This window comes from Haliotis cracherodii, unplaced genomic scaffold (assembly GCF_022045235.1).
Source record: "Haliotis cracherodii isolate W230 unplaced genomic scaffold, xgHalCrac1.p SCAF_11, whole genome shotgun sequence".
Classification (NCBI taxonomy): Eukaryota; Metazoa; Mollusca; class Gastropoda; order Lepetellida; family Haliotidae; genus Haliotis; species Haliotis cracherodii.
The window spans coordinates 12239691-12267336 of record NW_027266266.1 but is presented as its reverse complement, the minus strand read 5'-3'; the positions used below and the strand labels follow the sequence as shown (position 1 = coordinate 12267336).

At 40.4% G+C, this 27646-nt stretch overlaps 1 protein-coding gene across 4 annotated transcripts in view; it reads right to left on the bottom strand.

Annotated features, from left to right (window-relative positions):
- LOC139456219 (piwi-like protein 1) overlaps positions 1 to 27646 on the bottom strand; it is a 56112-nt gene that overhangs the window by 27660 nt on the left and 806 nt on the right. For 2 of the 4 annotated variants that reach the window (XM_071237802.1, XM_071237799.1), the window contains exons 1-2: positions 10428 to 10506; positions 3159 to 3297 (exon numbers count right to left, since the gene is read on the bottom strand). In XM_071237802.1, the coding sequence (XP_071093903.1) occupies positions 3159 to 3257 (99 nt within the window). In that variant the 5' untranslated portion in view covers positions 3258 to 3297; positions 10428 to 10506. Of the gene's footprint in view, positions 1 to 3158; positions 3298 to 10427; positions 10507 to 23789; positions 23840 to 27646 lie in introns of those variants that run through there. The other 2 variants (XM_071237801.1, XM_071237800.1) reach the window with 2 other exon arrangements.

Genomic DNA, 27646 nt, shown 5'->3' with positions numbered 1-27646 from the left:
TGATGGTCAGTAAGTCTTAACTTTATTTCATCACTATAGTTAGTATAAAGTATTATCAATGACAACAATCTCATTGATAATAGTTACTATATCTTCCCATCGACTATAATTCGGATTATTGATCTTGTTAGCAAGCCCTAACCATAACATTAATACCAAATTATAATATAACCTGTCATTCTCATTCACGCCATCCCGAAAAAAGACCCTCAAAAGAAACCACAACCTGAAACTTGTAGTCTTCAGGTAGTCTGTCTTACAGACTCTGATACATTTATATCAACTACAGCCCATGCAAGTCTATAATGTTTGGCAAGTCTAGATTACTGCAGTATCAGGAGAATCACTGGGCTACCTTTTTATTAGATTTTTATTAAGATAACTGAACAACTGTTTTTTTCTGTATGATATGTTCATTTCAGAGACTATATGTTAGTCTAGTCTTCAGGATACCTTTAGGATTGCACTGAAAGACACGATTAACGGGCTTGTGCTATATTCTATAATTTCAGGGGTGGAAATTAATCAAGAAAGTATGAGTCTGAAAAGGAACAAATAGCACCTAGAGGTGTAACGATACGATACGTATCACGATACAGGGGTCGCGATACGATACAGTGTTTACTGGTACAAGCTAAGCCAAGTTGATGTCTTTCTGCTATCTAAAAGATGTCACAAGTACAGTTGAAGAAGATATAAGGTGTTTATTTACTGTTATAGCAAATTGTCAGCAATACAGTATGTTTTACTGAAACAACAAACTGGCTTTGAAACTTAAACGTATTTCATGTTTAAAAGTACTGGGTCAGTAAAACTGTTATGAAAATATCGTATGTATCGCGATACATGCTTTCCAAATCGATGCATCGTATCGTGGGCTGTGCATCGGGATACAATACTGTATCGCCGTATCGTTACACCACTAATAGCACCCCCCTCCCAATTTGAAATTCCACTAGTTCTTTGGTACCTTAAAATCGAAACAAAACTGCTGCGGGTTAGTGCTAACTTCTATCCCTGAATTTCAAATATTGTCGCCGTTTTTTAAGTAATATTGTTTCAACGGCTAATTGAAACATATTATAGGCATACAAAGGTTGGTTGGTTTCTTGTTTAACGCCACACTCAGCAATATTCGAGCTATATGACGGTGGTCTGTAAACAATCGAGTCTGTACCAGACAATCCAGTGATTGATATCATGAGCATCGATCCATGCAATTGGGGTACGATGACATGCATCAACGATGTCAGCCAGTCTGACCACCGGATCCTGTTAGTCGCCATTTACAACAAGCATCGTCTAGAGGTGCGCGGTATACCCCGATATGGCTTCGCGTCCAATACAAATTGCGATAGTTTCAATATTGCAGCCATTTAAAAAAAGTATTATCTATTTGAATTTCTTGTTTTAATTAGTTGTTTCAAAGGCAATCGATGAAGCTGATGTCACATTTGATTAGAGTTACGTCCCTTCTTATATAATAATGCGATATGCTACGAGATCTTGCCGTATCCGTGGTAATAAAATGGCGGATCACGACTGGGGAGTCGTGAGAAAAAGTTGCGGTAAATTTGATGTGTGGCAACACATCGGGTTGAAAAAGCGTAAAATCAATCAAACAATCGAAACAAATGTTGCTGTTTGTAGAAAATGTGAATCGTTTGTGAAAAACGCTGGCGGAACAACAAACGTAACCACACATCTTCGAAGACACCATCCGACTTTGGCAGGAAAGATAGGCCCATCAACAACAATGTCTCAAACTCGTATTGAAGAAACGAAATTGAATGCAAAATCAACAAAACAATCCCCATCTCAACCTACCAATCATGTAAAGTTCATTCAGATGAATATCACAAAGTTCTTGTGCAATGTGCATTTTCATTTGATTATTAATTGGATTGTTGTTTTTAATATTACTTCATTTATTATGTCATAAATTATCAATTCAATTGACACACAGACAATTATTACTCAGTTTGCATTTGACTAGTCACAAGAAATATATCATTTTGACTTTTGAGATGAGTTGGTGCTAAATAACAACACTTCCATTAGTTCATTCCTCTTGGAATACTCCATGATGATAATGTGTCTTTTCTAGTCAAAAGGAAAGTATGTTTTTACCCAAATATAAAAAAAACAAGTCTTAAAACAGAAGAATTTCTTCATTTTTTCCCCATGTTCTCAGTAGAAAACATTTGGTTTGGGCAATATATTGTGGTCATATCGCAATACACGACTTTGTATCGCAATATATTGCAATACAGGTTCAACAAGGGGCAAATTCCATCACTAGCATCATCGCCTTTTACGGCAAGCATGGGTTGCTGAAGACCTATTGCACCCCGGAACTTCACAGGTCAGGCATACAAAGGGTTGAAGGTTTCAGAGCATTATGGTAATGTTGAGTAGCATATGTACATATTTGAGATGGGTGAAATTGGGTTTAGCGTCGTGTCCAAGATTATTGCACTTATATAGCGACATGCATGTGTGTGTGTGTGTGTGTGTGCGTGCGTGCGTGCGTGCGGACTGATGCCGATTTATAGTGCTAGCCCACTGAGATACCATGCCGCAGTTTAACATGAATACCCCACTCAGAGACAGTATACAGACTCCAAGCCGACCAGTCCTTGTTTTAGTCCCTTAATGCTGAGTGCCGCCACACAGGGTAACAACAAGTACCATCTTTTAACATCTGTTGGTATGACGCAGCCTGGGATCAAACCCCGGACCTTCCGCTCTCTGGGCAGACGCTCTACCACTAGACCACGGAGGCGGTACTGTACATATTTGAAGGAGACCCGTAGAATGTCAAATAATCTGAAAATGACTTGTGAATGCTATTCTAAACAGAATAGCGACACATATATGTTCTCACTGCAAGCTAATTTGATACAAATTTCCATAAACTGAAACCAATATTCCACATTTTCAGCAATATCATGGTTGGGGACACCAGAAATGGGCTTCACACATTGTACCCATGTCGGAAATCGAACCTGGGTCTTCAGCTTGACGAGCGAATCCTTTAACAACCAGGCTATCCGACTGCCCCTCACTCACTGAAACCAATCATGTCAATGAAGGAAATGGATTTCACATAGTTAAACCCCAGTTGCATTCCAACTAGCGTAATCATGTCCTCTCACCTCTGTCCTTTGAGCCTCTTCCCCTGGCCTACGTGCCTGTTGTTGGTCCGTACCACCCCGAGCCCTTCCTCGTGCTCTGCCTCTAGCTCTACCCGACATCGCTGCAGCACTTTGGTAACACAATCCAGATTACTGTTCACTGAAAACATATGTGGTTGACATACAAAAAACTTCCTTCACCTTTTCTGTCATGCATGACCAACCAACCCCCCAAAAAGTAAAAATATACAGATACAAAATTCATATGACCATTGATTCTTTCATTTATCTACAATCATAATTTTTATTTATTCATATAACTTCATGCAAGTCTGCTTAATCTCGTGACGATTTGTTTCAAGGGCTGCCGGGCTCATTATCGGTTTACAACAATGCAAATTTTGTAAAAGACTTGATTATTTACAGACCACCATCATATATAGCTGGAATATTTCTGAGCGCAGCGTTAAACAAACATCATATCCAAAGGGTTGCTTAGTTAATTTCAATCGTCAACACTCGACCTATTTCCTGAATTCTCACCTGTATGCTTATTACAAGCAATGGCAAGAAGTGAAGAACTAATGTTTGTTGTTTAACGCCGCATTCCAGCTATATGACACCAGTCTGTAAATAATTGAGTCTGGACCAGACAACCCAGTGATTGACATCAATCCACGCAATTGCACCATACTTGACACTGCTAACTGTAAATCATTTGAGTGCCAAGTATTTGACCTTCGTGTCTATAAAAGAAAGGACTTGCGCACCACAGGTAAGAGCACATGCAAGTATCATGATACATATCCGAGAGCACAGTTGGTGTATCATCCCAGCCCTAATCACGATACTTGCGACCTGTGAGGATCCTGGGTAGATTAGCTCTTTCAGCAACCCACGCTTGCCGTAAAAGGCGACGATGCTTGTCGTAAGAGGCGACTAACAGGATCGGGTGGTCAGGCTCGCTGACTTGGTTGATTCATTTTATCGTGTCCCAATTGCGTGGATTGATGCTCATGATATCAATCACTGGATTGTCTGGTCCAGATTCGATTATTTACAGACCGCCGTCATATAGCTGCAATATTGCTGAGTGCAGCATTAAACAACAAACAAACATGATACTTGCATCTGCTCTTATCGGAGGTGTGTATACACAGTATGGCCAAATACCTGGCACTCTGATGATTTTCACTTTGCAGAGTCAAGTAAGGTGTACGGAACCTTTTAAAGTCATTTTCACAACTAATCAGCATTTGGTATAACATTTATTAAAGCAAACATTAAGGTAAGACTAAGAGTCTATATTTTTAACTTAGTGTGGGGCTGTGATCGATACTTGTATCAAGAAGTAAACAAAATTGTGATCCACCAATGCATGTGTATTGTCCCACTACTATTAATATGTTGACTAGCTTCATCACATGATGAATTTGAGCGGTAACAACGCTTCAGTACTGAATATCCTCGTCACCTTGACAAAAATATTTACTTCTATTCAAGTGACAGGAACACCCAGTATCCTTTGTTCACAGATTTCACATAATAAATAAACAATCTGCTCATTTAGAACATGTAGATGGCATGCTGCAAGTCTTGATACAAGAATGCTGGATCCACACACTGGGGTGCCGTTTATCATTTACGGCACAAGGAAACAAAGGAATTTTGCTTTCATGGAAAGCTTTTGGGACTTTGTACGATGGTCGTTTGGTAAATGAGTTTGGCAACCCATTATATCGTGTCATTTTTTGGCTGTCAACATTCAATCTGGATACAGACTTATGTCAAAAACTCCAAAAAATATCATTGACATTTCATTTGGAAACTGTCATGAATAATTTTCATGAAGTTAGGGTAAACCGGGGTAATTTCGCCCACCCAAGTTATACTTTACAACCACCGCTCTCCCGGGTAAGCTACAGCTTGTTTTCGTCATTGGGGGAAGGTGAAGGTCAATAAGCCTTATCACTTTCTGTAATGTGGAATTTGATTGGTCCATAGACGCCCACACACATTGGAAGAGTGCAATATTACCGTAAACGGGGCAATTTCGCCCACCTCCGGGGTAAAATCGCCCACCTTCCTGGGGGAATTTCGTCCAACTATTTTTTTACGAGGTAATTTCGTACAGTATGTAATACTATACACAACATAACATTTCATGTCATTGTTTTTATATTATAAACTGTTTTTTCTAATGACCAGAGTTGTTTATATATATATATATACACAAGTATGATCCAATTGCAGAAGAGAGTGCTCAATACAAAGTAGAGCATACATACAGATTTGAATACACTTTCCTTATATCATTTTGCAACTCTGAGTTTCACGCACCCATGGTATTGCGTACGATCATCAGGCATAATGAAACATGGTTTTTAGTTTGACCCTTTCTTTTTTGCTCGGCTTGGGGGTTTACCATGGCGACAGGTGGAAATGAGCTCGCTTCTTTTGTTTAGCTTGTTAGCTGTTAGCAATAGAATCTCGAGCTTCTCTTCCATGCATAGGTTGCAAATCCCTGAGTCTCTTTTGTTGGTGTTTGATTTCTTGATTATGTCCCATTTAATTTTGTAATTGGTTTTGTTTCTTTTTAACTTCCAGATGTGTTTGGAGAGTTCTGTCTCTTTTTCATATTTTTCAATTCTGAATGATTTTGTGTGGTTGTTATACCTTGTCTTGAAGGGGCCGCTTGCTAACCCAATGTAGGTTACATCATTGGTATCTGTTGTAACCGTGGCCTTATAGACTACGTCACGAGTGAGGCATTTACCGTTCATTGGGCAATTGGCTTTTTGTCTTTTGATTTGGTTGATTGGTTGGCTGACTTCATCACCTTGCTGTTATGTGCCTTGATTATTTGTTGGATGTTTTTCATGCAACTGTAGCTGACTTTAACTGATGATCTGTTGAATATTTTATTGAGTTTGCTGTCCTTTGGAAAATGTTTGTTGATATCGTGTTGTATCCTGCAGCTTTTCAATCTGTCAATACCATACTACGAAAAAGCCCTTGAAGCTGCAGGATACAACACGAAGTGCGAACTAAACCCAAATAAAGATCAAACACAAAAACAGAAAAAGCAAAGAAAACGGAAAATCATCTGGTACAACCCCCCTTCAGCAAGAATGTGAAGACAAATGTAGGCAAACACTTCCTGAAACTTATCAACAAACATTTTCCAAAGGACATCAAACTCAATAAAATATTCAACAGATCAACAGTTAAAGTCAGCTACAGTTGCATGAAAAACATCCAACAAATTATCAAGGCACATAACAGCAAGGTGATGAAGTCAGCCAACCAATCAACCAAATCAAAAGACTGTAACTGTAGACAAAAAGCCAATTGCCCAATGAACGGTAAATGCCTCACTCGTGACGTAGTCTATAAGGCCACGGTTACAACAGATACCAATGATGTAACCTACATTGGGTTAGCAAGCGGCCCCTTCAAGACAAGGTATAACAACCACACAAAATCATTCAGAATTGAAAAATATGAAAAAGAGACAGAACTCTCCAAACACATCTGGAAGTTAAAAAGAAACAAAACCAATTACAAAATTAAATGGGACATAATCAAGAAATCAAACACCAACAAAAGAGACTCAGGGATTTGCAACCTATGCATGGAAGAGAAGCTCGAGATTCTATTGCTAACAGCTAACAAGCTTAACAAAAGAAGCGAGCTCATTTCCACCTGTCGCCATGGTAAACCCCCAAGCCGAGCAAAAAAGAAAGGGTCAAACTAAAAACCATGTTTCATTATGCCTGATGATCGTACGCAATACCATGGATGCGTGAAATTCAGAGTTGCAAAATGATATAAGGAAAGTGTATTCAAATCTGTATATATATATATTTTCTTTCAAATGAGATATCAAACAAACAAAGTCCATTTCTGATTATAAAATTCATTTAATTAAAGAACTACTTCTGGGAAGTGAATTAAAGAGACATGTCTCCTTTTTTTTGTTATTTGTATGCAAAAATAACTGTCATGAAACAAATTGCGATTGCAATTTTTGCGGAACATTCATACTCGCAAATCTCTCCAGATTTACAATATTCAACACATTACACGAATACAGAAGCAGAAAAACTTAAGTAATGTTCGAAACTGAAAAACAGCTAGCGTGTGAGTGAATGAGTGTCGTTTTACGCTGCTCTTTGCAATAATTCATCAATACAACGGCGGGTGATATCAGAAATGGGCCTAACACATTGTACCCACGTTGGGTAAGTAACTCTCTCTCCACTAAATAATGAGTGAGTGAGTTAAACTTTTGAGTCACATCGGCAATATTTCAGCCATATCGTGACAATAAATACAATTAACTTACAGAAAACGGGCTATGGATCGCCAGCCACTGAAGGTGGATCACCATACTGGGGACCATGGGGACTTACAGTACCTTTGCTACCTGCATGGACCCCAGCCTGATTTACATCACCCCTTACAGTGCTGGCGATCACAACCCCACCGACGCTACTGTTAGATTTGCAAAGGTGACAGAAAAATGGTTTGTCATTTGATAAATCTTCCAGTGTAACTGTGTAGGGAAGGCAAGCAATGTGTGTCCACCTTGAGCATTTATCGCACTTAACCCAGGTGGTTTGCACCGAGTTGTTGATTGTGTTTGATGGATTTCGCCGTCTAACACAGCTGTGACGTCTGCGGCATCCTTATCAAGAGTGGCAGAGGCCACAACCTCAGCATCGGAAGGAGCCTTCTTAACAACGTCTAACTCAAGTTCTAGCATCTCTTCAAGCGCAGAGGTTACCAGGGTCTCAGGAGGTTATGCAGCCTTTAGAGCAGAGGGGGTACCAGGGCCTCAGGAGGCACTGCAGCCTCTAGAGCAGAGGGGGGTACTAGAGCAGCTGGAGCCTCGGGTTCATCTAGAGTCGCCTGGGCTGTCTTGTATGACTGCGATGGCATGAATGCTTCTGAAGGCAAAGCATCTTCATTAAACGGGAAAACACCGCACGCCCTGAACCCGCTTGTGATTTTCATTATACGCAGGGTCTCATGGCTGCAGTGACTGTCCAACAGCAGCAGCTAAGGTCTCTCCTCGCGGATGTTTGGTAGGAATACTTTCATAAACCACTCCTGGGCAAGGATATCTTCGATCCAAGCCTTGGACTGGTAAGTCCAAAAAGCCCCCTCTGGACCAGCACCCACATTCCAGGCATTTAAAGCCTTCCTCCTCTTGCCCCTCACGATGATCATGGGGGGCAGAGACCTTCCACTTGCATTGGCAGTGACCACTACCGTGATGGATTCCCTGGAGTTGCTAGTTCTGCCAGGAACAGATTTGCTGCCTCTTTTAGCAATTACAGAACTTGGGGTGTGTTCCATAATTATCCCCGTTTCGTTTAAATTCCAAATACTCTCTGGTTTATCCATGATATCCAGATTATCAAGTGTTTGGTTTAGAGTTTGAAAGTACTCTTCAACTATTGGCCGGTTCATCATTCTCACCCTACTCTGGCTGAGTTTTTCAGGGCGTCTTATTGATAGTTCAGGTTGACGTTTGTGGAAGCTTTCCCACCAATCTACACCGGGGATGCTTTCTTTAAAAGGTGTTTGTATTTTTAATCTTTTTACTATGCGGCCTGTTTTAATTAACAATTGCTTTCTCGACATCCCGAAACCCATTGCAGCAAGCTTTGGAAACGTTATCCGCAATTTCTGTTTCAATTTTTCTGGGATTGCCGGTGGTCTGCCAATGGTGCCACCAGACTACTCGCCCTTTAACGTGATCTCGTAAAGTAGATTTGGGGATGCCATACAGGGTAACAGCTTTGTCATAGCTTATTGTGCCAGATTTTATCGCTGAAACGGCAGCTTCCAGTTTTATAATATCATGCTGCTTGTATACGCCCTTCTTCTTGTAGGTTCGGGGCATCTACAAATTAGCAAAATATTTGTCAGGATTTCCTTTTGTCTTCATTAATTATTGCTATTTATGTGCAACTGATTAATGTTTATCACTATTTCATACTATTTTTTCTCATTTGATAACTTGTGAAGTCTATTTCTAAACAAAACTAAAGCTCATATTCGTGTTATGTTTATTAAAATATCCTGTACAACAAGGACGGGGTAATTCTGACCACTTTAAATTCCTGTGTAATAGCTTATTTTTCAATTAAATTTATGTCAAATGTTAAATTTTATTGAATTTTAGAACGAAAGTAACATGTATACAACTTTTAATATCACCTTTCGGTCAGTGTTTTGGGTTGTTTACGACAGTTTCCTAACGTTGTCAAAAGCTGTCAAACCTCAGTTCCCGGCAATGGAGCGTCCCAGTGAAGTCAGAATGTTGACCAATCACAATGAATGTTACAGTACTAGATAAAAATAACCATTGACGTATTGGGAAAAAAACAGACTATTTATAGATTGGTCCCGAGTGAAGCGATGTATTAGGTATGTAAATTGCGTTGGAAATATGTGTGCGAAATAACCCCACTGTACGAAATTACCCCCATTCTACCCTAGATTTCTTTTGTTGTTCAGTATATTCATTGCACCAAATCCTTGAGAAGAAATTTAACATGACAAAGCCCCTTCAAGTAAGGGGTACAGTACAGTACACTGGTCATATTTACTGAGAAAGGGCCCTTGAAAAAAAGTTATAATGGTCCAGAGGACTCCTAGTCTGGTAGGTCTAGGTAAAACCCTGGATAATATAGTTACTATAGAAGTCTATGGGAAAACATTTATATTGTGTATAAATATTATATTTATAGTTCCATATTGCTTCACAACAACACGTCTGTCAGGTCAAGATTAATCCTATAAATATGATTTCACACGGTAACATGTCAAAGACTATCAACCATAAGTTGTCAAGTTAGACCGTTAAAAGCATGGACACACTAGAAAACAGTTGTCAAGACCAATATCAAGATATGTCCTCGCTGCACATGGCTTCACTGCGTTTAGTTCGGAAAGGGACGGTAACAGGTCAGGTCTGTCAGGTCACTCGGAAGATTAATCCGCCAAACATTAAAAAGTCACCGTTAACTATTATATTACTTGAGATGACATCATTCCCTTCCCACAATAAACGCACATTCGGTACTTTAACTTTTAAACACTGCGCCTGTTCGTGAACACTGCAAGGCTACATAAATGCGTGGCGTCCATTTTTGTTTTTGATCGCTGTTTGCAAACAACGAACGATGCTGTTCATACCTTATTCTGCGTGATATAATAAACATGTGCCATCAAATAAACATTGCGATTGGTTTCATTTTAAAGAAAAATCATTACCATTAGTCCACGCTTCTGTCTTCTTCCCTCGCATATGACTGCTGAATTTTAGGCACGCGCTTGTCCCCCGTCAACCAATCAACCAATCAATAGAGGGCGCCTTTTTCGCGCCTCAGTCCAAAACTGCAACACTCAGTCGCAGTGATGACTTAAAAATTGGCATTAGTCTAGGTTGGGTAAAAGATTGCCAAAATGCACGATCTTGTTCTGAATCGCTTTCTAAAATGGAAACCGAAAGTTGTACGAGAAATGTCTGACTCATTTTCTAAGAAGGCATCAAAACCGAAAGTTGTACGAGAGATATAATTGGTTCCAAGACGGCCAATGATGAGAATTGTCACATGTAGATCTATAATATATATTGAGCTATAGAGGACGCACTATACATAATATTAATATAATATCAAATATATAACAAATAATAAATTTAAATATGAAACTTGTGCATTCACATCTATCAGCGTAATACTACATGTATAGTATTCAATAGTATTCAGTATGATGTATCTGTAGAATTTGAGTAGTGAGTACAGTCTAAGGTGAGGTGACGGCCATAAAATGTCCGAGTCCCGTGATGGGTTTCGAACCACGGACCTTCTGATCAGAGGTCGGACGCCTTGTCCACATGACCAAAGAGGTTAACCCCGTCAGCAAGCTGACAAGGTAAGGATGTGGGTCTGAGGTGGGGTCTGAGGTGAGGTGGGGGTCTGAGGTGTGGTGGGGTCTGAGGTGAGGTGAGGTTGGGTCTGAGGTGAGGTGGGGTCTGGGGTGAGGTTGTGTCTGAGGTGAGGTTGTGTCTGGGGTGAGGTGGGGTCTGAGGTGAGGTGGGGTCTGAGGTGAGGTGAGGTGGGGTCTGGGGTGAGGTGGGGTCTAGGGTGAGGTGGGGTCTGAGGTGAGGTGGGGGTCTGAGGTGTGGTGGGGTCTGAGGTGAGGTGAGGTTGGGTCTGAGGTGAGGTGGGGTCTGGGGTGAGGTTGTGTCTGAGGTGAGGTTGTGTCTGGGGTGAGGTGGGGTCTGAGGTGAGGTGAGGTGGGGTCTGAGGTGAGGTTGGATCTGTGGTGAGGTGGGGTCTGTGGTGAGGTGGGGTCTGGGTCTGAGGTATTCGGTTTGGGTCTTGGGCTGGGGTAAGGGCTGGGGTCTCTTGTATTAGCAGATGAAATATGTAAACAAAACCCCCAAATTGTGTTGGGGGATCTGTCTGGACCCATTATGGCAGCAATCACAGATGCTGGATTTTTCTAGCAGACGACATTTTCATTTGCCAGCTTTGGAATATATGAGAAGGATTTGAAATTCTTTATTTTTACAAAAGAAATCAGTAAAATCATTCATGGATAGTAGTGGTATAACTATGAAGAGTAATTTATCTAAATGGAAAATAATGTACTTTACATATAATGACGATAAACATTGATACATTGTGATATATTTATAACAATTATAAGCTAAAAAACTTATTTAGTTGTAGTCTTCATCAGAGTGTTAATTTATGATAAATATCTAGCTGTATCCTACACAGCTGTTTATATGTGCGTCAATAATCACGTGTTCATTCTCAGCTTCAGACAGAAAACATATGATGTGAAACCAAACAAGTCCAAGACCCCAGTCCATAACCCCAGCCCCACCCCAGGTTTTGGCGCGGGTGGCCCAGTCGTCAAAGGCACCGCGATTCGCTGCGCAGAGTTGCGTCCCTTGGGCATGTCAGAAACCTATGATTGTGGGTTCGAATCCAGGTTAGCCCCGATTATATTTCTAGGTTTTTCAGCACCGTGCTTGTGGGTTTCACCAAAGTGGTAAACGTCTGAGACCTGCATCACTTCGGGCTTTCCTCCCACATTAAGCTGACACGCCGTGATATAACTGGAATACTGTTAAACGGCGCGTTAAACACAACTCGCTCACTCACTCAACACCCCAGATCTTACAGTTTGCCGGATGTGCCGATCGAAAGACAAACTATAAAAAAAAACCCATTCAACAACGACGAGATAAAGGTTTAAGTGACAGGCATATTTACCATGTTTATGGGCTCTCTAGCCAAGCTCTGTCCTCTCTCCATCTTCCCGAGGCAAGGGATCCGGAGATTAATGACTTTACAAGTCCAGAAACTAGACGCTTATAGTCAGTAAACACCCTTGCCTCGGAAACATGTCCACTCTCCAGAGTGCTGTTCTCATCATCTTATATGGCCTTGTCAATTAAGGCCTCCCATTCCCCAGTTGTATTTATTTACGGACCCATTTTGAAACTTGATTTTCACAAAATTTATCTGGAACACTAATAGAATTATCTAGGAAATTTAATTCGTCTCCCTATTCAAATTTATCTATATTTATATAGATTCTGATATGATGAGATAGAAAAAAAATTCTTTACAGAAGACGTTCAAATGGATGTGAAAAGATCGGCACCAGTCTCATGCTTGAAGACGCCCTGAATGTTTCCATAGAATTGTGTGTAAAAACTGCTGTGGTGTAGTGGTAATAGTTGCTGAAAACGACAATCAGCTGAGGTCCTCCTTTGAAAAAAACCCATCATGTTGTACAAATCTCATGGAACTATACAGTTTTAAAGACCATAAGGCCTGAGAATGATTTTTCAGCATCACAAAGAAAGCCTTATTGACAGTATAGCAACATCTCCACCCGGAGATGCAAATATATACTCAATTGACACTAAAAGCCCGTACCGGTTCAGTCAAAAGAAACAACTTTGTGCTTTGCATTTAAGCCGCAACCATAGTCACAATGGAGCATCGGCTGTAACCATTCGTCACCACTCGCCCCTTTCCGTAAAACACGAGTTGGTCACGAATGCGGCTGTCACGTGTGTTGGAAGAAGTTGGGACCCCCAATCAGGCCAAGGCGTTGTTAATGAAATACTAATATTTACTTAATAAAATTCAAATGGAGCCTTTCTCAAAGCCGTGACAAAAGACAGATACATGTGTCTAGACGCGCCTGTTGAAGATGTAGACTGCTTCGATGGCCTCATACATATTTCACACACATTTTGGAGACGAAGCCCCAGGCTGGCAGGCTCACTAGCGTCTATCCACAATGTGTAGTTCTCTTGTTGAATATATATTTGTTTCTGTTACAACTTTATATCTAAGTTTATTTCGGGAATTATATGTTATTTTAAAGACCGCCCCAATCACACCAAGAGTTTTCAATTTGAACTGATTGTTACTACAATGTTGACATCTGTTCCGCATTTTCTGAGCTGGGCTGAGGCGAGCATAGTGACCTCGTTATATCTCAACATTGTTGTGCAGTGTAACGTGGCTATATCGCACGTCAAGATGTACACAATATATGTGTGGTATTTGAAGGAGGGAAAGAGATGAATTATGTACAAACTACTTTGTAGTCCGTCAACTTCTAAGAAATGCCTGTCTCACTGTCCTAGACTAACATCTTGTCTCTGAAATGAACTATTTTACAGGAAGAAAACCTGTTAAATTATAGTTTTAAGATATAATGAAAGGGAGACCAGAGACTCCCATTTCCTGATACTGTATAGTAATCTAGACTTGCCAAATATTATTTTCCCTTCCGCCCGGCCGTTACTGTACATAAGTGAGTGAGTGAGTACAGTTTTACGCCGCTTTTAGCAAAATTCCAGCAATATCAGCAATATAAAACTTCGCACATTGTACCCATGTCGGGAATCGAACCCGGGTCTTCGGCGTGACGAGCGAACGCCTTAACCACTAGGCTACCCGACCGCCCCTACTGTACATTATGCTTTATAACACTAAATGAAGCAAGTCTAGATTTCTTCAGGTTCTCTAACCCCCATCTTACTGGGGCTCCTTTTCAATATAAATGTTGTTTGTTTTCCATCAACACTATATATTTTCAGAGAATACGTCATTATCCCCCAAAGAAACGGAGGCTATATCGATATTTGCCATGGTTGTAAACAACTGCGCATGCGCACAATACATGATGATCTGATCTCTCTCGCCGGGTGCATATGATTTTAATGGTGTGACAGTGGAATCACATTAGCCCATAATCACCACACAGTTGGAGTTGATATTTGTTGATATTGCACATGACAGTGACGACACCTTGTTATGAAATCCTCATCTCCAAGTTGAGTCAGAGTGAGTGAGTATGGTTTTACGCCGCTTTCAGCAATATTCAAGCAATATCACGGCGGGGGACACCAGAAATGGGCTTCACACATTGTACCCATGTCGGGAATCGAACCTGGGTCTTCGGCGTGACGAGCAAACGCTTTAACCACTTGGCTACCCGACCGCCCCCCAGTCGAGTCAGAAGGCACACTTGAGACAGAGAAGCAAGATGCTAGCCTCTTTGTGACATATATCTTTTCAAATCCGATTATTGAGAAAATGATAATCTAAATATATCGCTGAAATGTTGAATTCATGGCCAAATATATTGCTTCAACGGGATTCAACAGATTCATAATTTTTTCATTACATATTAATTTTGACGAATGACGTTATAAATGACTCGTTGAGCAAGTCTTAGTAAGAATGGCTGACTTTTAAGTTATAATATTAGCATATAATGGCCATGTCATTAGCTCGATCTCCGTTTCTCCTTCAACCTAGACTAACACTTAGTATATGAAAACAATAATTGTTATTTATTTTTTCAAAAAACCTTTCCTCCTCTAGACTAGTCTTAGTTTAGTTTGATCTAGACGTTCCTATAATGATTGTAGTAAAACAAATTAAAAAATATATAAATGACGCAGGACTACCATCACTCGACCGCCGTCATACAGCTGGAATATTGCTGAGTGCGGCGTTAAACAACAAACCAACCAACCAACCAACCATCACTCGTGAACGCATTTGTGCTTTGCAGTCGCCTCACTAGATGTATAGATACGCACGACTACTTCACCGTATATATATATATTATATGCATCTTCCCGAGGCAAGTGAGTTAAACTGACTATAAAAGTCCAGTTTCCACTCAGTTAACTCTCTTGCCTCGGGAAGAAGGACCACATGAAGCGAAATTCATTTATTGACACAATGTTGCTGTCGACAACGTCAACTGTGCATCACGCATCAAGAAGTCAAAGGGCACGGTGTGGCTTCCGACGTTCTGACAAATACGGCACAGCGTAAAGTGTGGAATGGAGAATGGAGTTCGGATTGAAAATCTGGATCGGAATTTGGAATGAGACAAAATGGAATATACTCATCTCGCAATGATAATAGTGAGTGAGTGAATTGGGTTTAACGCCGCTTTTAACAGTAATCCAGTTATATCACGGCTTGTCAGCTTAATGTGGGATGAAGGTCCGAAGTAATGCAGGTCTCAGACGTTTACCACTTCGGTGAAACGCACGAACACGGTGCTGACAAACCTAGAAACATAATCTGGGCAAACTGGGATTCGAACCCACAATCAGTTCGCAAACAGCTCCCCTCACCGCACCCAGTCCCACTGCTGTAGAGACTTGTGCAAGTCTACTATGTAACATTTGCGATAATGGATAGACATTATCGATATATTTTTTACTGATAATAAACATGATAAATATCAAAACAGAACATGGTGTTCTGTTGTGCCTCATCAGATTATCATATGTCATTATAGGTTACTGTTTCCTCGTTAACCTTGCTCCAAGGCTCATTGAAAGAGTGAGTGAGTATGGTTTTACGCCGCTTTTAGCAATATTCCAACAATACCACGGCGGGGAACACCAGAAATGGGCTTCACACATTGTACGCATGTCGGGAATCGAACCCGGGTCTTCGGCGTGACGAGCGAACGCTTTAACCACTAGCCTACCCGACCACCCTCTCTACTGAAAGAAATATCCATGGATGTGTAGTAATTATATCCTCCTTTTAGGCAAGTCTAGATATGTGGACAGTCTAAGGACTCCAGTCTCTTATAGAGACAACTTGTTCTTATTGTTTATATAATCTAGAACTTATGATTAAAAATAATAATTATTGCCTTAGAGACTTGGAAGTCTATTTCCTCGTCCACTGTAGGCATATGTCTCCTCGCCTCTAACCGTAGTCCTGCACCATGACCGTGGAATATATTTATTTTATGAAAAAATAATAATCTAGATATGCATACAAAAGCAAGTCTAGCCAGCTCAAACTAGCTCTATTAAATCAGCATGCATAGGGAATTTTTTTAATTTTTAGAGTCAAGAAGGATAGTGTATAATATAAGATTTCAGAGACTAAATGTTAGTCTACTCTAACCGGTGTGGGCATTGCTGAGGAATACGCTGAGACCCACGTCCCTTAGCTTATTAATGACAGCTGTTTATAAACTGTCTAAGCATATTAGATCGGTGACTTAATTGTTTGTAAATTGGGTATGCTCCATTTGTCTCATTCCAAATTCTATTCCGTAATTCCAAGCTAAACTCCATTCCAAACTTTACAATCTGCCGGTAAATACACGAAGAGCATGAACTCCACGTGCACCGCATCACAAACGCCATCGGAATCTCATTAAACTCAGACCTTAGTTCTCGCTAGAACTGAGGTCTGATTTTAATGAGATTGACGCCATCGCAGTCCCAGTTCCAGGTTACTGATTCAAAATCTTCACGAGAGTCAATAAAAGAGACATAAGAAAATAAACCACATTATTGAATCACTAGTATATATTAATGTATACTGATTCTGAACTGAATTCGGTTTCGGCGAAGCTGTACGCGCTTAAATTGTCAATGGTTTGAGGGATTTTCTGGTGAAAAATAATTGAAAATAAATCGTTGTGAAGCTGTTCCCCTGCTCTAGACAGACATCTAGTGTCCAATGTAATTTTAAGTCGTTATAGACGGTAAATGTTGCGTTGCGTACTCGGAAGGTAGCAATTCGTATACCTCTTCACCTGAACTACGGTAATCCCCTCGTTCTTGGTGCTGACAGCGAGAGGTACAATGTCAGTACCCGATTGCCTTGGACCTATTACCGTAGTTACTCCAACAAGCACAAAGAGTGATCTTCGTTTACAGCTTTATTCATTCTAGCATTGTTGGTCAACCCAGTCTATGGTCACTTTGTTAAGAGACGTCGGCCGCAAGGCTTTACTCCCAGTCAAATTACTGGAGGTTTAGTATGGCTTTCCAAAAACTAGATCGAGTCAACAGTGTCAACACCTCGGAGTTTCCGTCGTCCATTAATTCCCTCCTACGTCACGGCCCTACTCATTTTCCCTTTTTTCTATTGGTCAGCCATCTTCTCCTCCAGTTGCTAAATTATAGTTATAAAATACTAGTATAATAAAAAGGGGCCCAGAGACTTTCTTTATTTCCTGATACTGCAGTTATCTAGACTTGCCAAACATTATAGACTTGCATTGGCTGTATCAGAGAGCTTGGGACCCTCGAAACAGGTTACCGCGTTCCCCGGTTCCCCATTCATCAGTGTCAGTGTCTGACAACACGTGGCCGTCCCCTTAGCTTGTTAGCAGTACATTTAAAAACTAAAGTATGGGTAATACTAGTCCTTCACCATGACTGTGGAATATAGTTATATTAAGAAGAAAAAAGAATCTAGAAACGTATACATGAGCAAGTCTAGCCAGCTATATCAGCACAGGGAATTTGTTATCGTATCAAAACTTGTTTGTCATATCAGCTAAAAGTCGGGCCGGGCCGGGCCAAGACAGGCCAAAGTGTTACTGGCTAATTACTTCATTATCGGCGATCATACCTACATATAATTGATGAAACATACACACATGACATTAATGAACAATCACCAAACAAAAAAGTGCACCATAAATAAGTAATTCGGAGTAAATCGCTTGAAAACCAGAAAGTGGAGCAGTGTGTAAGCGTCGCTGATCTTGGTAACATGTAAAAGAGCAATCGTTAAACGAAATAAGATTTGAAACGTATCAAATACTTCTATTTTCCCTCTACATTCTCAACATAGTCTCTATCAGAAGTGTTTTGCTTGTGTTGGGTCCGACTTGGCCCGGGCCGTCAAAATCAACTTTAAACACACAGATGTATCTTCAAGTGTATTTACATCTATAGATTAGTGTTTTATCTACCTATATACCACTTAATAATGTCACGGTACATCGTATTTAAAGAAAAGAAGGGGCTCAAAGTGAAGCATTTTTACAGTATTTTCTTAAGAAAATCCAAGTCAGAAGTGTTGGGTCCGACTTGGCCCGGGCCGTCAAAATCAACTTTAAACACACAGATGTATCTTCAAATGTGTTTACATCTATAGATTAGTGTTTTATCTACCTATATACCACTTTATAATGTCACGGTACATCGTATTTAAAGAAAACAAGGGGCTCAAAGTGAAGCATTTTTACTGTATTTTCTTAAGAAAATCCAAGTCAGAAGTGTTCGGTCCGATTTTCTTAAGAAAATACAGTAAAAATGCTTCACTTTGAGCCCCTTGTTTTCTTTAAGTACAGCGATCTGAGACACTATAAAGTGGTATTTAGGTAGATATAATACTAATCGAAAGATGTGGATCGATTTGATGATACATCTGTTAGGTTTAAGTTGATTTTGACAGCCCGGGCCAAGTCGGACCCAACACAAGCCAAACCTTTTTTATAGGGACTATGTTGAGAATGTAGAGGGAAAAGGGCTTCACTTTGAGCACCTTGTTTTCTTTAAATACAGCGAACTGAGACACTATAAAGTGGTATATAGGTAGATATGATGCTAGTTTATAGATTTAAAGACATGTGATGATACATTTGTGTGTTTAAAGTGCATTTTGACAGCCCGGGCCCAGTCGGACCCAACACAAGTCAAACACTTCTGATAGAGACTATGTTGAGAATGTAGAGTGAAAAAGGCTTCACTTTGAGCTCTGTGTTTTCTTAAACTACTGAAATATGAGACAACAAAGTGGTATATAATTAGATATAATACTAGTCTTTAGATATAAAGAATGTTAGGAACTTTACAAGTGCTTGGACAGTTATTAACAAGTGTCGTGTCAGTCCTTTGACATTCGCGAATATCCACTTCCAGGAATTCGAAACATCCTGTGTTGGTTTTACACGAATTAGTAAAGGTTAATTACCTTAAGACGTTAATTAATGAAAGAAGAGTAGTCAAAACACTGTCGTTTCCTGCCCAGGACATCACACCCCTACACGCTAAGGTCGGTGAGAAACATTCTAATCAAAGAATACACACAGTCAAGACACTGACTTTTCTACGAGACTCACGGTATGTAGTCATAATCATCAGTTTATTACATTGTTGAAGGTGCATTTTTATTCAAACTCATTTAAATGAGCAAAACTATACGTTTGTGGACATTTGAGATCTGCCTAGATATGCGCGTTTCGTTTTATTATTCTGCAATCCATTTTTAGTATTACCCGCTGGCCCGGCCCGGCCCGGCCCGACTTTTCTTTGCCCGACTTTTAGGCAATCCCCTTTCCCACGCCCTCGCTGCAACCTCCTTATCTTAGCGGGGTGATCTTGCTTGCTTCTCACCGTCAACAAGACATTCCGCGAACTGCCAGTCCGAGGCCTGACCCTTTCTGAACAGATCTCGACCAGATCACTCACACGGAGAAGCCGGATAGCTGGAATTTTACTGATAGAGCGTAATGCAATATTTATTCATTCACACACAAACGTCACATCATTATTATATACTATATTGTACTTCTATATATATAGTATGCGACCGCCTCAGTGGCCTAGTGGTAAAGGTCGTGGGTTCGAACCCCGACCACGTCATACCAATAGACGTTAAAATGTACTTGTTGTTACCCTGGCACTCGGCATTAAGGGGGTCTGGTCGGATCGGAGTCAGAATACTGCGTCTGAGTGGGGTATTCATGCTAAACTGCGGCATCAGTATCAGTATCAATATTAAATCGGCATTACAGTCCAGACTAGAACAAGCAGCCATACACACACGTGCATGCACGTTGCTATATAGTTGCAATCATCTTGGACGCGACGTTAAATCCTACTTGTCACCTCGCATCTATAGTCTGCTTTGCTACGCCAGGTTATGCAGAATGCGACAGAATGTTTGAAGGACCACTTCTTCAATAATAATTTCTGGTGATATTCATTCCTTAAACAACTACCCCACCCCAAGTTCTCATTCCGCGAGGATCCGGGTAGAGAATAGGTCTTCAGCAACCCATGCTTGCTGTAAAAGGCGACTATGCTTGTTGTAAGAGGCGACTAACGAGATCGGGTGGTCAGACTCGCTGACTTGGTTGATGCATCCAATTGTATCCCAATTGCGTGGGATTGTCTTGTCCAGACTCGATTATTTACAGACCGCTGTCATATAGCTGAAATATTGCTGTGTGTGGCGTTAAACAACAAACAAACAAACAAACAAACAAACAAACACAAACGTCGTCTGCTACAGAAGAGCCTGTGGTCACTAATCAGAATCAGCTGTGACACACCAGGGAGCTGGCAAGGGGACCCCTGCTGATAGTGGGAGTTTGGAGGGTGGGGGGGGGGGGGAGGGGGGGGGGGGGGGGATGCAGTTAACTGTTCCTCACTTTGAGGATTACAGAGACCCCTGTACCACTAAGTGTAATATTATGTACAACGTAATCCCTTTCTTAAAAACAAACGAGCCACCCATAAAGAGTGACATATGTCCTCAATCAAAAGCACAGTCTCGTCAAGGGCAAGAATTCGACCAAACGCTGACACCCCCAAATGTGCTCATCACACGTAACATTGCGTGACCCAGATGTTGTGCGCATGTCCCGTGGTCATTCGACCGAACCAATAGTCTCCATACGTCATAGGCCTGTCACAGGCATGGAGTCTGTCGGCTTACCCCGAGGCATGTTGTAAACAGTTGATCTTGATAGTGATACTCAATGACAGACACTGTCGAAACAACGCTTCCTCTAGCTGTTGTTTATAAAGGACCCATACTGCCACAAAAAACTACATATATAGCCTAGGGATGTGACGTCATTTCTTTCAGTGGTGACAAGACTTCGTCCCCAAGTACATAAATATATGGTGACGGGTATACTGGACCAAGTACATGATAAGATGGTGACTGCTAAACTGGACCAAGTGCATGAATATATGGTGACTACTATGCTGGACCAAGTGCATGTAAATATGGTGACGGGTATACTGGACCAAGTACATGATAAGATGGTGACTGCTAAACTGGACCAAGTGCATGAATATATGGTGACTACTACGCTGGATCAAGTGCATGTAAATATGGTGACGGGGATACTGGACCAAGTACATGATAAGATGGTGACTGCTATACTGGACCAAGTGCATGAATATATGGTGACTACTACGCAGAACCAAGTGCATGTAAATATGGTGACAGGTATACTGGATCAATCACATGTACATATGGTGACTGGTATACTGGACCAATCACATGTAAATATGGTGACAGGTATATCAGACCAATCACATGTAAATATGGTGACTGGTATACTGGACCAATCACATGTAAATATGGTGACTGGTATACTGGACCGAGTACATGTAAATATGGTGACTGGTATACTAGACCGAGTACATGTAAATATGGTGACTGGTATACTAGACCGAGTACATGTAAATATGGTGACTGGTATACTGGCCCAATCACATGTAAATATGGTGACTGGTATACTGGACCGAGTACATGTAAATATGGTGACTGGTATACTAGACCGAGTACATGTAAATATGGTAACTGGTATACTGGCCCAATCACATGTAAATATGGTGACTGGTATACTGGACCGAGTACATGTAAATATGGTGACTGGTATACTAGACCGAGTACATGTAAATATGGTGACTGGTATACTAGACCGAGTACATGTAAATATGGTGACTGGTATACTAGACCGAGTACATGTAAATATGGTGACTGGTATACTAGACCGAGTACATGTTAATATGGTGACTGGTATACCAGACCGAGTACATGTAAATATGGTGACTGGTATACTAGACCGAGTACATGTAAATATGGTGACTGGTATACTGGACCGAGTACATGTAAATATGGTGACTGGTATACTAGACCGAGTACATGTAAATATGGTAACTGGTATACTGGCCCAATCACATGTAAATATGGTGACTGGTATACTGGACCGAGTACATGTAAATATGGTGACTGGTATACTAGACCGAGTACATGTAAATATGGTGACTGGTATACTAGACCGAGTACATGTAAATATGGTGACTGGTATACTAGACCGAGTACATGTAAATATGGTGACTGGTATACTAGACCGAGTACATGTTAATATGGTGACTGGTATACCAGACCGAGTACATGTAAATATGGTGACTGGTATACTAGACCGAGTACATGTAAATATGGTGACTGGTATACTAGACCGAGTACATGTAAATATGGTGACTGGTATACCAGACCAATCACATATAAATATGGTGACTGGTATACTAGACCGAGTACATGTAAATATGGTGACAGCTTTTCTTGATATACCGAATGTCAGTCATGGGGTTTTCGTCCTAATTTGCTGAGTACTGAAATTAATCCGGGGATATACAACATTAAATGCAAATATTTCCAACGTTATTCATTGAACAGAAACAGCATAACCGCTTTACTAAAACATGACGAGTTGCAGCATATACCATGTCGTCTCCACAAAATATGTATATACGTCATAGATCTCAGACCTGTGAAGATCCGGAGTAGAAAAGGTCTTCAGCAACCCATGCTTGCCGCAAGAGGCGACTATGCTTGTCGTAAAAGGCGACTAACGGGATCGGGTGGTCAGGCTCGCCGACTTGGTTGATGCATGTCATTGATCCCAATTGCGTGGATCAATGCTCATGATGTCAATCACTGGATTGTCTGGTCCAGACTCGATTATTTACATACCGCCGTCATATAGGTGGAATATTGCTGAGTGCGGCGTTAAACAACAACAACAATCGTAGATCTCACCAGGAAGTCTACAAAAATATAGTCTGTATCTGAATAGTCTCCCTGATATCACCTAATACATCTCGTCCAGTAGCCTTGCTCCAAGGCTGTATTGAAAGAGAAGTCCAGAGATGTGTAGTTATTCTTTTCTCCCTAAAGGCAAGTCTAGGTATGTTCACAGTACAGAAGGACTCCAGTCTCTTATAGAGACAACATGTTCTTATTATTTACATAATCTAGAACTGATTTAAACTAATAATTATTGCCTAAGAGACTTGCGCAAGTCTCGTCTAGCATCATGGCTGCCTGGTAAACACGACTGGTTCGGCCATATGTGTCCCGGACTTGTTTCACAAACACTAAACCAAACGTTCTTAAAAAGTCCCGCTTATTTACCTACTGTATCAGGCAGTTGACGACATGAACCAGTTTATATAAAAATAGGTTCCCCAAATCGAAAACACGGAAAACGGCTTACCAGTACACTGTGCAGAAGGTACCATCCAGTAAGAAATATACACCCATCTGGTTGACTGACGTGTAGCACGGGAGCAACCTTGACCTCCTGACACCCATTCGCAGCATGTTGAAAAGGGGTCATTCAGGGGTCACAGTACACGGGCGAATAAACATATGATTCACTGGCTGGTAACTAATTGGCTGTTACCAAATGTTTGTTTAAGAGCGTTAGCGTCTCTGGACTGTGTCATATCTTTTTTAAAAACAAACCTATTTTTTTTCAAAAATTGCAAACATTATCAAAGTAGTATCAGGAAAAAACAGTCGATGAAAAACTGTAAATTTCAGGTCCAAAACACAACTGTGATAACCGTATCAAATACATCTCCATCGAATAAACATTTCTTGTGTGTTCAATGTTGTCACTATTAGACATGGTGTATACTTTCAGGTTATAATATGAACGACCCCAGAGAGTCTTTTTATTTTGAAACTGAATAAATCTAGACTTGCTGAAGAATTATAGACTTGCTTGAAACTTGCTTTCGAGTGTCCTGATACTGTTTGACGCCGTACTGTCCTCAAAGTTTGTAATGCGAGAGATTCTCGTACTAACAGTGTTTTCTCGAGTGAGTGAGTACAATTTTCGACGCTTTTAGCAATATTCCAGCAATAACAGGGCGGGGGACACCATAATTAGGCTTCACACATTGTACCCACGTCGGGAATCGAACCTTGGAGGTCGGCGTGACGATCGAACGCTTAAACCTCTAGGCTACCCGACCGCCCCGTGTCTTCTTAAAGGTCAGCGGGTTGGGCGAATGGTATCCACAGTAAGTTGACACTTGGGGTTTCCTGGTAGGAATATAGGTCCCAAGCAACCCATGGTTTGTCGTAATAGACGTTGAGGTTTAACGCCATATATTCCAGCAATTATCATGGCGGGGGCTTCACACATTGTACCCATGTTGGGAATCGAACCCGGGGACTCGACGTGACGAGCGAACGCTTTAACTACTTGGCTACCCGACCGCCCCAAGATCGCTTAATTTGAGGAACTGGGCCCCGAAGACCAGACTAGAGTCGGGATGAAATGGGGTTTAAACGTCGCATTCGAGATTATTTCGTTTTTATAGTTTTGTGGTGTTCCCTGCCGTGATATTGCTGGAATATTGCTAAAAGTGGCGTAAAACCATACTCACTCACTCACTCACTCACTCACTCACTCAGGAAACCTTTGTCACACATAAATAACCGCTCCCAACAATTTCCCAGTGTTCAATCTCAGAACAAGCACTTTTTCCGGCGACTACCGTCGCCGTCATTAAATGTTATGCATGTCAGGGCTTAAATAAAATATAACTGATCAACTATCAAAATATTAGACATGTAGGAACTAGTAAACCAAATATGACATGTTATAAACAATTGTTTATGAAGATACAAATGTAAGTTCTTTCAGTTCAATCCCCCATCAGCCCCACAGACTTCTCAGAAAATAGCCCCACCCTCTCATTATTGCTGTATCTTATCTTACAAATGCGATGAATTTCAGGGTTTAAATAAAACTAAAACTAAACAACTAATAATATTAAGAATTTTAAAAGCTCCTAGACCAAATGTAACACGTTAAGAGCAATTGAAAACAAGATATTGAATACACCAATAAGGAAGTGTTAAAAGATTTATAAAAAGCAATGATAAGAATTGTATATATTTTGATGTAAATTGTGGATCAAGATTCTGTCAGGTTATACAATCCCGTCTCAAGCTTGGCTGGAGTGATCTTAACGCCGACAAATTTGCCAGATTTATATCCGACAGCCCGAGATGTTTTTTGTGGCTTTCCATCGGAAGATGCACTTTATTTCTTTCTTACGTGTCCCTTAATCAGTACATTAAGGGAAAATATGTACCATTTCGTAAAAGGCTACGATTCTAAATGGTAATTCACATTTAACGACAGTAACAAATCTTGAAATTTTTGAAATCAGTGCACAGTTTTATTCTATCTTCTTGCCGATTTAGAGATTTTGTCCGAGATGTTGGCTTTGGTATATGATACTGCGATGTTGTTGTACTGAATGTAAATTAATAATAACGTAGCTGTAGTTACGAAAGATACTCCAGTAATTAAACACTTACAGAAAAATACTTATCTTAAATGTCAATTAAGTAATGTATGCTATTTCTCATGTCACTTTCAATACATTGTAATTTGTATATGTATCATGTTTGGGAGAGGCATTCGGATAAGCAAAAAAAAATTGCTTGTTTGCCAATCCCTCCACTTTATGGAAATAAATATCTTTATATCAAAACAGGATTACTTTGATTCAGATGATCACCACGGCGCAATATGTTTTTAGTAGTTTTTAGCATGCCTATACTCCCATAGGGGCGGTCGGTTAGCCTAGTGGTTAAAGCGTTCGCTCGTCACGCCGAAGACCCGGGTTCGATTCCCGACATGGGTACAATGTGTGAAGCCCATTACTGGTGTCCCCCATCGTGATATTGCTGGAATATTGCTAAAAGCGGCGTAAAACCATACTCACTCACTCACTCACTCACTCTGCTGCCACAATAAAGCGCACATGGGTAACACAGAAGATAAAACAAATTGTAACTTGCATGTGGTGCGTTCAGAATCAGGAATGGAATATGGTACATTTCAGTTTAAATATTCATGTAATACATAATTATGTAATTCATAACTAATCTTTTCAAAGAATAGATTCGTTGTCCCTCTCATGATTGTTGCCGAATAACACAAACATGTTAAGTTTAATAATTTACAGTTACGAATGTTTTAAACAATATCTTCATAATTATTGATGTATTTCGTATGTACACATATTATTATACACATGGGAGACAAAAAGAAAGTTTCTTTCAAAAGTTTGGTTACATCTTTCAAACGATTACCCATCCCCATTGCCCATGTGCCATTTTCTAAAACCAATAACAAATAAAGCACGACGCCTGGTGAAAATTTTACGTACGATTTGATCACATTTTTATCACGACAGAGGTGACGATTTTATGGCCGACTCAATCACTAGGCTGTCGATCGGTTAATATTCTCAGTTTGAATAAGCCGCCGCACGACACGTGAAATATATACACAACATACCTATTAATAACTTCTGTACATATATAAGAGTAATATAGGATATATATGAAGGAGTAAGCATATACTACGAAACGTTGTGTTCCTCATAATAAAGAAGTTGACATCCCTATATTCTCTTCCTCAATCATTTCATGTTAAACACCGCAACGGTCATAAATAGCATACAAGGGACATAACTCGTTCATGCCTGCGTCTCTGCAGGCCCGATAAAGATCTGCTTCAATGATGTGAACTGATTTTTCAAGCACATATTATAAACCCTGATAGGCATAAAACACAGGATTACAGTAGGATTAATTCATCGTGCCAACAATTCCTACATAAATCTGAACTTGTGTTAAACATGGCTGTTTCAAGCAGCCATATTGAAACAGTAAATTTCTGACATTTACTTATCCATTTATTTAAGTAGTAATGTTACATTATATATCATGTTATATATCTTGGTGTGTTGTCTGTCGTCCTTCTTTCTTTCTGTAGTTATTTTTTTTTTAATTATTAGTCCAATAAGAGGTACATTTCAACATTTCCACATCATGGAGGTTGAAGATCTTACACTGATCGTTCTCGGGTAGGTTTTCACCATTCCATGGACATGCTGACTTGTTATAAGGGGCCGGTCACAAATTGGGCGGGTGGGCGGGTGTATGGGTCATCAATTCTTAATTTGCAGGGTGCCCCCCAAAACAAGTGTGAATGTTATCGTTGACGAATTGGTTTGATATTATTTGATTGTTGCTTTT